Raw genomic sequence first — 13219 nt, 5'->3', positions numbered from 1 at the left:
TGCTCCTCCTTGCACAAAGGCGGAGGTAGCGGTCCTGCTGCTGGGTTGTTGCCCTCCTACGGCCTCCTCCACGTCTCCTGATGTACTGGCGTGTCTCCTGGTAGCGCCTCCATGCTCTGGACATTACGCTGACAGACAACAAACCTTGCCACAGCTCGCATTGATGTGCCATCCTGGATGAGCTGCACTACCTGAGCCACTTGTGTGGGTTGTAGACTCCGTCTCATGCTACCACTAGAGTGAAAGCACCGCCAGCATTCAAAAGTGACCAAAACATCAGCCAGGAAGCATAGGAACTGAGAAGTGGTCTGTGGTCACCACCTGCAGAACCACTCCTTTATTGGGGGTGCCTTGCTAATTGCCTATAATTTCCACCTGTTGTCTATTCCATTTGCACAACACCATGTGAAATTTAGTGTCAATCAGTGTTGCTTCCTAAGTGGACAGTTTGATTTCACAGAAGTGTGATTAACTTGGAGTTACATTGTGTTGTTTAAGTGTTCCCTTTATTTTTTTGAGCAGTGTATATGCTCAAAACAAATTTAGGCAGCAGGGCTTTTAATCTAGCAGGTGATTGATTGTCTCTGCTGTAACCAAGAAGCTTGATCGTGCTTCTTGGTAATAGATAGCTGGAGTCCTGAGCTGGAGAACTTAACTATTTAAGATCTGCCAAATAAAATATAAGCAGTGGCGTATGCCACTGCATACACACCCGCAGCCCATCACGCAAAAGCACAAGTACACGTACACACACTTTACACCAGGCGTCCAATAATCATGGTCTTGTTATTCTTTCAATTTAAAAAAAGCAAATAAAAAAATGGCACCCTGTTACAAATGTTTTTTTTTTTAAATGATCGGGCAGCATCCCCCTGTAACCATTACAAGTACAACATAAAAAACACCAGAATATGCTTTTTTGTTTAGGCAATAAAGTTATATACACACTAATCTTCAATGTGATTTTAAAAAAAAAACAGCTTCCCCCCCTCGAACTTAACCAATCAGATCAGAGTGTGCTCATTGCTTTGCCGCAAATGACTGCGCTCGTTCACTTCATAACTCCAAGTCCAATTAATCAGTGTTTTTAATGAAAACGATGTAAGACAAATTGCTAGCCAGACAGTGGAAAATGTGGAGCAGAGACGAGCCGTTGTCATTGTTAGCACCACCCGTGGAGAATCAGAATGTCTGCATACAAAGGCACATTATTCCCAAATATGCGAGCGGGCAAATCCAGGCTACCCACAGAGCCCCTTGAGGAGAATGTATTTTTTGTGTTCCGGCCTACTCCTGATTTACCATGTCTACTGGGTTGGGATAGAGGGAGTATGTCTCGGATCCAGTTTCTAGTGTGGGTTGAGTAAGAATGCATTGGAAGGATTTGTTTAGACTGTCTCGTTTGAAAAATTAGGTTGGGACGGCAGTGTCGAACACAATTGCCTGGGTGCCAGCGTTTCTGCTGCAGCCAACTGACCAACCACACACACACCAGCCTAAATCATGTTACAGTTAAAGGGCTTAAAACTATCTCGCTCTCTTCTCCCACCCTCCCATCTGATCACATGAGCTTGTCCCACTCCTATTGACAAATGCCAGTATGCCCGGTCTATTTCCCCGTGGTGGTGGTGGTCTAAAAACCTGTTTTCGTTTTCATTATTGTGTATTGTGTATTGTGTGCAGATTGTTGAGGATTTATTTTTATTTAATCAATTTTAGAACACATCTGTAACGTAACAAAATGTGGAAAAAGTCAAGGGGTCTGAATAGTCTCCTAAGGCACTGTATACCGGGGTATTTGGAAATAGCCACAGGATTGTTTTTTTTCAATACTATCAATACTGTTGAAACTATTTCACACATTTGAATATTTTTGTTTTTGTATTTATTATGGATCCCCATTAGCTCCTGCCAAGGCAGCAGTATTCTTCCTGGGGTCCAGCAAAATTAAGGCAGTTTATACAATTGTAAAAAACATTACATTACTGTACATTCACAACACACTGTGTGCCCTCATGCCCCTACTCCACCACATATCTACAGTACTAAATCCTTGTGTATGTATAGTGTGTATGTTATCGTGTGTGTGTGCATGCGTGTGTCTGCGCCTATGTTTGTGTTGCTTCACAGTCCCCACTGTTCCATAAGGTGTTTTATTTAAATCAAATTTTACTGCTTGCATCAGTTACTTGATGTGGAATAGAATTCCATGTAGTCATGGCAATATATAGTACTGTGCGCCTCCCATAGTGTGTTCTGGACTTGTGGACTGCGAAGAGACCCCTTGTGGCATGTCTTGTGGTGTATGGATGGGTGACCTGTGTTCCAGTAGTTCAGACAGACAGCTCGGTGCATTCAACATGTCAATACCTCTCATAAATACCAGTAGTGATGAAGTCACGCTCCTTCAGCCAGGAGAGATTGACATGCATATTATTAATATTAGCTCTCTGTGTACCTCCAAGGGCCAGCCGTGCTGCCCACTCCTTTTTTTGTGGTACCTGACCACACGAATCAAGGTGCGGCAAAACTAGGGCCTGTAGGACCTGCCTTGTTGATAGTGTTGTTAAGTATTGATAACCTTCGGATTACAGAGGCTCAGTGGAGTTTGAAAATAGCTCCCCTTGTGTTCAGTGCCGGTATATCCCGGGATTGCACAAGGTCGGTATGAAAGGTATGAAAAATCAGGATACCATCAAAGGCTACTACACACGCTAGCTAAACGTAGCTCATCCCAGCATCTACATGTGCCCTGGAAACGTCACTACAAACCTTTCCCAACAGTACAACTGGCCACATCCACAGCTCACAGGATCCATGGCACAGAAACAGGCATTTTGGCTCTCGACTCAAATAACAACTTCCATGTAAAACAGCACAGGTGGTAGAGCATGGCACTAGGAACGCCAGGGTCATGGGTACAATTCCTGCTGGAGCCACCCATACGACCACGTATGCACTCACTAATGTCAGGCAGATAAAAGAGTCTGCTAAATGGTATGTATTAAAGCTACATGGGGCATTCTCTGGGTCCTACCTGATTGGCCTGAGACCCACGCAGGAGCACATACTCCACACACAGTTGGTAAGCATCTTGCGTCCGCACCTCCGTAGCTAACGGAATAGATCACAGGCTTCTGGTCCTTTAAAAAAAAAATCCAGCTCTGTTGGTTTTGCTTCTTCAGCGGATTTGCTGAAGCAGCAAAGTCCATGCGAGAAGATACAGAGAACGAAAACGCAGCACCATTCGGATGGTGTGCACTGGGCATCTAATTTAAAAAAAATGTCTTAACAGGCAATGCAGAAAAAACCATCCAAACACACTGAGACTGAGATGGGAGGGAAAAAGAGGAGATGGAGGAGGAATAACATGCCACAGCTGGGTCAGTGTATTAGATCATCTCTGATCCTCTCAATCCCAGCGTAACATGGCACAGACGACATAATGAAACTGAAGCCTGGTACAACAGATTACATTCGTGGTCAGTCACAACAGCTTTCAGGACTTTTTTTGGGGGGGGGGGGGTCCCCGGTTTAAATGTCGTCATCTTCCTTCTATGGAATTACATTTTTAACGAGTATCGTCAACATTGGCTCGAGTTACGATGTAGGAGATTGAAAATGTTAGTGGTGCCACACACAACGTGGTGGTTTGGGAATCGCCAGGTACGATACGCACTGAGATTTTTCACGATTCCATTTGTATTGCAATTCAATATTACGATTTTATTGAGATTTTGTGTTCTAAACAAATTGCTTACTATTTGTCTGCTGCAGAGAGACGAGAGAGCATCAGTGAGCGAGTTTTGGTCAGTCGGGGAAGTTAAAGTGCTGAAACATGTTGGCTCACTATTTAAAAGTATGGAAAACAAGCTACTGTTATAGGATTAAAAATACCGGCGTTTTGGCAACTAACTCAGGTACAGCCTACTAGCAGTGGTGGAAAAAGTACCCAAGTGTCCTACTTGAGTAATAGTAAAAGATACCTTAATAGAAAACAACTCAAGTAAAAGTGAAAGTCGCCCAGTAAAATACTACTTGAGTAAAAGTATTTGGTTTTAAATATACTCAAGTATCAAAAGTATGATTCATTTCAAATTCAAAATGTACAGATAGTAGTGAGTCCGCCAGATCAGATGCAGTAGGGATGACCAGGGATGTTCTCTTGATAAGTGTGTGAAATGGTCCATTTTCTGTTCTGCTAAGCATTCGAAATGTAATGAGTATGTTTGGGTGTCAGGGGAAATGTATGGTGTAAAAAGTACTTTAGGAATGGAGTTAAGTAAAATTTGTCAAAAATATAAATAGTAAAGTACAGATACTTTAAAGTACTACTTAAGTATTTTTCTGGGGTATTTTTACTTAAGTACACCCCCAACTAGCGCAAGGTGCAGGCACCGCCAGCTAGCGCAAGGTACAGGCACCGCCAACTAGCGCAAGGTGCAGGCACCGCCAACTAGCGTAAGGTGCAGGCACCGCCAACTAGCGCAAGGTGCAGTCACCGCCAACTAGTGCTAGCTAATGCTACCTACAGTAGCTAAAAATTTGTACTAAACAAAAATATAAACACACACATGTATAGTGTTGGTACAATGTTTCATGAGCTGAAATAAAAGATCACATTTAACCACATCAGCCCAGGAACTCCACATCCGCCTTCTTAACCTGCGGGATCGTCTGAGACCAGCCACCTGGACAGCTGATGAAACTGTGGGTTTGCACAAACGAAGGATCTCGGCACAAACTGTCAGAAACCATCTCAGGGAAGCTCATCTACGTGCTTTTCATCCTCACCAGGGTCTTTAACCTGACTGCAGTTCAGCGTCGTAACAGATCTGCATGGGCAACCGCTCACCTTCGATGGCCTCTGGCATACTGGAGTGTGCTGAACCCCGGTTTCAATTGTACTGGTCAGTTGGCAGATAATATCGTTATAATATTGTCCAAAAATAATATTGCAATATGAAACTATAGATTTTTTTTTCTCCCATCACTCAACGTGTCGAAACAAGACACTTAATCAGCAAAAGCTGGGCATACAACTAGTTTCACATTGCTGTGACAAGGGAAACTGACTGAAAGTCTGACTGACAAAATGGAGCACTTACAAAGTCTCGTAATCTCCACACCTAGAACCAAATCTGTCACAAGAGATTTCCGTTTGCTAAGTTTTTTGCCAGGCTGGTTCTCTCAGAGAGACATTGGCAAAGAGCACAGCATCAGTAACTGTCTGGAACCAAACTCACATTTCCAACCAAGAGGAATACATTCAATAGCAGAGCCCAACAAAACCCCTTAAATGCTCTAAAAATCACACCAGTACCGTGGTAATAGACTTGGTTCTGGAGTTCTAGACCTCATTCAAGACGCACGTTGCCCATTTCAAAACGGGAGCAAGGAGGCGAGAATACCAGGTTATCACTGCAACTTTGTGGTTCAGACATGAGAGATGGTGAATGGATAGGGTGATCCCCTGGCTTTCTGGTTACTCCTGTACTGCATGTGTTAAGGTGTGTGTGTGTGTGTGTGTGTGTATATGCTTGTGACAGAGGGATGAGCATAGGCTCCCAGACAATCTGCTCCATCCACACCCCTGCTGTGACATCAAGACCAATCCATTTACACTGCTGAGACCATTGGGCTGCTGACAGCACAAACGCTGCTGGAGTAATGCCTGATACAAAAACTACTTGTACAGATACATACAAAAAGTTAGCAGACACACACACAATAATAGGCATGAACACACTACGCCATACTTAAGAATACAAAACGCAACACACCAAATACACAAATCACACACAACCTTCTTGATTAGTGTGCACTTAAAATACACTCACCGTGCCTGAAATGGGGCTCTTCAGTCTAAGGATTAGGCATCCAAATGACAGACGTTTCCCTAAGTGCTTCCTCAAACAGCCAGTGACACCGTGTCATCTCAATGTAAACAGAGAGAGCCGAGAAGGGGTGGAGGCTATCGGTGTCACGATGCATTTAATTGACAGGTGAGGAAATGATTAAACCAGGTCAGCCAGGTCCCGGTTCAAATCTGAACTCATCATAAGGGGCTGCAATGGTTTGCACGTCTGTGTACCCACATCCGTACCCACATCCGTACCCACATCCGTATCCACACATGCAGTCAGAGCCGGCCCTCATCTTTTGGAGGGCCTAAGTGAAATGTTGGAAGCAAAACATTTTAGTGGCCCCCCCTCTTGAGAGTGGAGAGAAAAAATATATAATGTTCACTGCAATTCTATATTAATTTCTTGCAATTCTACACATTTTGCCATGAGGTGTAGAGAAAAAAATATACATTTTAAACAAGTTAGCTGCAATCCTACTCATTTTGCCAAAGGGGGGAGGGAGGGGGGGGGTTGATCCACGGATTTATCCACGGCCTACAAAAGTTCCAGTTCCCCATCCCTGATCTGTCGTATTGTGTTCAAGATGTGAGTCAGATTGCTACCAATGAGGCCGTAAACCTTGCAAACGGCATCCTATTCCCTAAATAGTGCACTTCATGCATTCCATACATGGTAAAAAAATAAAAAATAAAAAGAATAGTGCTCTATATAGGAAATAGGGTGCCATTTGGTACACTACCCCAGAGAGAATTAATGATTGGGAGTTGATCGAGCTTGGTGGTTGGTTGGTGCTCAAGGCTATTTCCTGGTTTTGCTCTACGGACTGAACTACTCAGCCCAGTGACCTAAAGGGGTGACTGACCTAGTAGTCTGAGCTCAGTCATCAACCACCAGCAATGCCACCCAACAATAGCAGAGTTCTATGAACAATACACCGAGAGAGCAAAACATTGGGAACACTTTCCATGCGGCTGACCAGGTGAATCCAGGTGAAAGATATGATCCCTTATTGATGTCACCTGTTAATTCCACTTCAATCCGTGTAGATGAAGGGGAAGAGACAGGTTAAAAGGGGGATTTTTAAGCCTTGAGACAATTGAGACATGGATTGTGTATGTCTCATTCGGAGGGGGGATGGGCAAGACAACATACAGTATTTAAGTGCCCTTGAAGTGGGTATGGTAGTAGGTGCCAGGCACACCAGTTTGAGTGTGTCAAGAACTGCAACACTGCTGGGTTTTTCATGGTCAACAGTTTCCCGTCTGTCTCAACAATGGTCAACTACCCAAAGGACGTCCAGCCAACTTGGGATGCATTGGAGTCATCATGGGCCAGCATCCCTGTTGAACTCTTGACACCTTGTACAGTCCATGCCCCGAGGAATTTAGTCTGTTCTGAGGGCAAAAGGGGGTGCAACTCAATATTAGTAAACTGTTCCTAGTGTTTTGTACACTATGTATAGCCACTATATCCAACAATATATACAGTTTTGGGGAGTAACTGATTACATGTAATCTGATTACAAAAAAACCTAACAAAATCAGTTACGTTACCATAAATATTGTCATCAGATTACATAATGAAAAACTACTTTTAATTTTTTTAAATATTTAACTATGCAAGTCAGTTAAGAGCAGACACCTCACAAGTCCTCAACTGGCCAGTTTTATTGCTTCTTTAAAAAGAACAGTTTCCAGCTGTACTAACATAATTGCAAAGGGTTTTCTAATGATCAATTAGCCTTTTTAAAATGATAAACTTGGATTAGCTAACACAACGTGACATTGGAACACAGGAGTGATGGTTGCTGATAATGGGCCTCTGTATGCCTATGTAGATATTCCATAAATATGCCGTTTCCAGCTACAATAGTCATTTACAACATTAACAATGTCTACACTGTATTTCTGATCAATTTTATGTTATTTTAAATGGACAAATTTTTTTTTGCTTTTCTTTAAAAAAACAAGGACATTTCTAAGTGACTCCAAACTTTGAAAGGTAGTGTACATAGGTGATATTTGGATGTCTGTGAATCCAGAGACACAAAAAAATCAAGGCAACAACATTATTGAAACAAGGACAGTGAAAAATCATTGTTGAGTCTCTTAACCTATTGAGTGTAGAGGGCAGTATTTTGATGTTTGGATGAAAAAAACGTACCCAAATGAAACTGCCTATTTCTCAGGCCCAGAATCTGGAATATGCATAGAATTGTTATATTAGGATAGAAAACTCTAAAGTTTCCAAAACTGTCAAAATATTGTCTGTGAGTATAACATAACTGATATTGCAGGTGAAAGGCTGAGGAAAATCCAACCCGGAAGTGCTGTCTTTCCTGAAAGCTCTCTGTTCCATTGCCTGCCTTCGCTCCATTTAAAAGGGATATTCCTTTTCCTATGGCTTCCACATGTTGTGAACAGTCTTTAGACATAGTTTCGGGCTTTTATTTTGAAAAATGAGCGAGAAAGATCACATTGCGTTATTGTATGGCTGGGTGCCAGCAGCGTTTTGCATGCGCAACAGCTTGGAGCAGACATTTTCTCTCTCCTATTGAAGAAGGTACAGTCCGGTTGAAATATTATCGATTATATATTGTAAAAACAACCTGAGGATTGATTATAAAAAACGTTTGACATGTTTCTACGAACTTCACGGATACTATTTGGAATTTTCTTCTGCCCGGTCGTGACCGCTTGAGCCTGTGGATTTCTGAACATAACGCGCCAACCAAATGGAGGTATTTTGGATATAAAATCATCTTTATGGAACAAAAGGAACATTTATTGTGTAACTGGGAGTCTTGTGAGTGCAAACATCCGAAGATCAAAGGTAAGCGATTCATTTTATTGCTTTGACTTTCGTGACCAATCTACTTGGCTGCTAGCTGTTTGTAATGTTTTGTCTGCTGAGAGAGAGATGTCCTTACATAAACGCTTGGTATGCTTTCCCGAAAAAGGTTTTTTGACATTTGACATGCCAGGTGGATTAACAACAAGCCAAACTGTGCTTTGCTATAGTGCACTTGTGATTTCATGAAAATTACATATTTTTAGTAATTTCATTTGAATTCTGCGGATGTTGACGAAAATGATCCCACTGTATTTCTGATCAATTTTATGTTATTCTAAATGGACAAAAAAATGTGCTTTTCTTTTAAAAAACAAGGATATTTCTAAGTGACTCCAAACTTTGAAAGGTAGTGTACATAGGTGATATTTGGATGTCTGTGAATCCAGAGACACAATAAATCAAGGCAACAACATTATTGAAACAAGGACAGTGAAAAATCATTGTTGTGTCCCTTAAGATCCACAGTGTCTAAGGCAGGGTTCCCCAACTGGCTTCAAGAACATTTTGTGTGGAATTTTTATTGGACATAAAAGATTGTAAAAACACTAGGAAATCATCTCCAATTGATTTTAATTTAAAAAATCTGTTCAAGTATTCCCACATAAGCAAATACATTTCTTTTAGTCAAACATTATATCTGTTTTGGCTTCTTGCAGTCAATTCACAGTCTACATATTATTTGTAATTGTGTTCCAGCCCCCCGGACCATCCGCTCCAGAAATGTTTTTATCAGCCCACGGCTGAATCTAGTTGATGATCTCTGGTCTAAGGAGTACTGGCAGAATGCCTCTTTTTGTTTTAGTTGATGTAGGTCACCTCCTCTTGGGAAAAAAATGTGTTTGTGTTCTATGGTTACAAAGTGCAGGGAGGAAGGTGACCCATGGTTGGCATCTAATGCAGTGGTGATAATAGCATGGTCCGTGTTTTTATTACGAATAGCAGCCTTCTGTTCAGATGCAGAGCTTCAATGCTTGTTTATTTTGACCAATAGAAGCAGCCCGCAGATGCATTTGAGAATGTACTGTATATGACATTTGTGGTCCGACAAGTAAGGAAGCTTTGGATTTGGTAGTCTTTACCTGTTCTCGAGTGGTCATTTTTTTTTTTTTTTTTAGTATTGGTCGCCTTGTCGCAATGTACACAGTCGCCACACTTGTAAATGACATTGGGCAGGCTTGGGAACCAAGTGTCACGCTTCTTGGGTAGCTGCATGCTGTGCGTAAGGGAATCGGTTAGACTGTGCATACGGCAACAACAAAAATGTATAGGCCTGTTCAATAACACGTATACCCGCGTTACAGGAACCTGGTGAGCATATTAGCTTCGCGCTCAAACTCTGTCTGTACTACAGTTAGATGAAAGTTTTAGGAATTGACTCTACTTTCAGGGTGGTTACTGTCTGCGCGTAAAAGTGTGTTCCTACTATGCGGCTTGCGGGAAGATAGTTGACTCCAGCTCGTTTTCTTTCTTTTTGTAGATTGTAAGATCCAAGAAGTACATTTGTTGTAGCGCGGAGGCCCACCCCAACTGTTATTAGTGAGTTTTATTGCTATTACATAATACATAACCATAAGCGTGGTGATATTCAATTCTTAGAGGTCTATAGAGAATAGAGATTCCTCATCTGCCAGATAACAATGTGTGTGTGTGTGTGTGTGTGTGTGTGTGTGTGTGTGTGTGTGTCCGTCTTTCACCCCCTCTGGTGATGAGAATCGATGGTGTTCATTTGAGATAGGGGCACATCCGCAACAGTGTGATAAATGTAAGGATGTCGTCATGGCTGGAGGGGGAATAGAGAGCCACAGTGATGATATCTCAGCCTTTCAAACTTCTATTCGGGAAATAGAACGTTTCTCTAACACGAGGAGGAGGAGTCATTTTCATTCCCTCAAAAAGATTCCAATCTCTGAGCTTTCCATCAAACCTGGGAATGGGTTTGCGCAATGATTCCCGATTTCCGTGCAGTGAAACTGTGCTAGGATGTGGAGTCAACAGTGATGCTATGAGAAAGCATGACGTGTAATTTAGAGAACTAGCAAATAGCAAGCATCGAACACTACAAGATTCATTAACAAATCATGGCATATCCATGGGAATTCCGATGTCAACGTGGGTGACAAATATGAACCACTGTAAGGGTAACATATATAAGCACAATGGCTCAGCCAACTATGTTTAGGACATCCCAAAGAGTCAACGTGTAATTTGAGTCCTTCCTAAACAAGTCCCTCCAGCCGTTCAATAGCACACACCCACGGCATTGTGACAATGACCGAGCCCAAATCAGCCTGTTCACCTGGCCCTACTCCACCACAAAAATGCAGAACCTCCTCAACGTCAGTTAGCCAGGAACAACATCACCCAATCTAAACCAGCCTGTTCTGCTAGCCTCATTGTTCATTCCAATCCAGTGTTTAATCGCACCCAAAAAAACAGCCTATTCAGAGACATTGTTGTCCTCTAAAAACCAAGTAGGACTCCACAACAAAAGCTAAACCACTTTTGTTAAAACAACATCACATTGAGATTACCTAGCAACCATGTCTGATCCAAATATCCCTGCAGCAAACGTTCTGTAAAAAAATGCACAACATCACCGGCACTAACACTCTACCCTAAAGGAACACATCTGCTGTATTTCGAGGCTATAAAAAGCGGGCAGAAATAGAGCAAGATTGGTGTATTAGAAGTAGCACACACCTGCAGGAGGGTGCGTGGTAGAAGGGATGTCCGGGGTGAGGGAAGTGATTGCAGTATCCCGACTGGCTCCACATGATGCTTCTGGTAATCCACTCAGTTACTGCGGCTACCGGCTGTTGCTTCGGTTTCTGTAGCAGCTGCAGACCTGCCCTCTTAAGACTTATTGGGGTGGAATTACTTTACAGAGCCTCTTCTGCTATTGCTCTATTTAACTTATCCATAGGGAGGGATCAAGAGAAAGAGAAAGAGAGAGAGCTTTAAGTGAAGGAGAGACCGAGAGAGCAGATAGGATAGAGTGAGAGGAACGCACTGGTGTGGTTAACACACCTGTGCCGTCATCCAGACACCCCGAAAAACCCTAGCCTCTTCCCAGACCACACAACAATTCTCAGCAGGGTAGGAAAGGGGTGTGGCTGACCCCACCTGACATCACTGGGGAGACGTGTCTACGTCTACCCTCTAACCAAAACATTCAGTCAAGTCAAGAGTCTCGGATGCCCCCCCCCCCCCTCCTTAGCGTCTAACAGGTATCCCCCAAACAATCTGACATGTAAACTACGTGCGAGGTCGTAAGCGTGTATCGGCAAAGTCTTCAATCTCTTTAACCGGTATGTCAAAGCGAGCAATATCCCCCCCACGGTCTCTGACACTAAATCACCAGTCTCTCTACAGTGGATCCTCACGGTCTCTGGTACTAGCTGGATCACTTCAATGCGTATCTCCTCAGTCTGTGGCGGATAGCGATAGTCCAGTCTCTCTCTATCCCGTATCGCCAGTGTCCCTTACGTGTCGGTCCGGACAGTTTTGGCTGCATCTCTCTGCCGCTGTCTCTAATACATCTCTGAGGCAGTCATTACTAATTAGAAACTAGTCTCTCTCCCCTCAGCACCGGCTTTCCGCCCGGCTCCCGAGCCTCATGACACGACAGCACTGAGCGACTGAGCACATTGACTGGGAGAGAGGGGGAGAGAGAGAGAGAGAGAGAGAGAGAGAGAGGCTGCTCTCCTTTTCCCGCCCCATGCTCAGTGGCAGGATATGCACTGCTAAGAGAGAAAGAGTGCGAGAGAATGGGAGAATGAGAAAAACAATGAGAGTGAGTGCAAAACAAGGAGAGAGGGACCAATCGAGATAGACCAATACTACTCTACCTGGTCTTGGCAGCAGTGTTGGTAGGGTGCCAGTACACAACTCCACTTCAACAAGGGAGTGACCTCCACAGCCAAAATCTGGGAAAACTGACCGTTTCTGTTGTGTGTATAGGTCAATGTCCCGACCTGTAAAATCCTGATCTGTTTAAAGGACTATAGAGGACATAGATTTGATAGAAAGTGGATATATGTTTTGGTTGACGATAGTCATTTTTGAGCCTATGCCTAACTATTGAAACATAATCATTTTGCAAGTCCAGATGTTTTTAGTCCTATTGTATAGTAAAAGTCCAATACTTTAGATTTGTAATGAACCGCGCAAATGGGTGGAACAGTGGATCTTTCAGTGTCCATGCTCTATTGAATATGCTGGGGAAAAATGACAGAGCAGGGGACTGGTCAGAAGGATGTAACATCACAGAATGTGTCGTGCAGAACACAAACTATTATCTGTCAGACAGAATGAATGGAGCTGATAATTCTATTTCGAGCCGCAGTGTTCAGAGCCCTCCACACGCCCCTGAATATATCCACTCAATCCATTTAGTGGATGTGAATACAATGACCCAACTTCCTCTTGCTCATGTCCGCTCTCGCTCTTGTTACTGCAATGGATTGCGTCCCAGATGGCACCCTATTCCCTATGTACTG

General features: G+C 43.0%; 1 protein-coding gene across 41 annotated transcripts in view; it reads right to left on the bottom strand.

The window, feature by feature from the left end:
* LOC110492194 (pleckstrin homology domain-containing family A member 7) overlaps nucleotides 1-13219 on the bottom strand; it is a 155431-nt gene that overhangs the window by 97340 nt on the left and 44872 nt on the right. For 2 of the 41 annotated variants that reach the window (XM_090203014.1, XM_090203017.1), the window contains exon 1: nucleotides 11421-12447. The exons of the other annotated variants lie outside the window; for them this stretch is intronic. In XM_090203014.1, coding sequence (XP_090059140.1) covers nucleotides 11421-11494 — 74 coding nt within the window. In that variant the 5' untranslated portion in view covers nucleotides 11495-12447. Of the gene's footprint in view, nucleotides 1-11420; nucleotides 12448-13219 lie in introns of those variants that run through there. 41 annotated transcript variants of the gene reach the window in all.

Source organism: Oncorhynchus mykiss, chromosome 2, assembly GCF_057628025.1.
Source record: "Oncorhynchus mykiss isolate SJ-2025 chromosome 2, ASM5762802v1, whole genome shotgun sequence".
Taxonomy (NCBI): Eukaryota; Metazoa; Chordata; class Actinopteri; order Salmoniformes; family Salmonidae; genus Oncorhynchus; species Oncorhynchus mykiss.
Note: the sequence above shows the minus strand (reverse complement) of the source record. Positions and strands in the feature narration are given on the sequence as shown.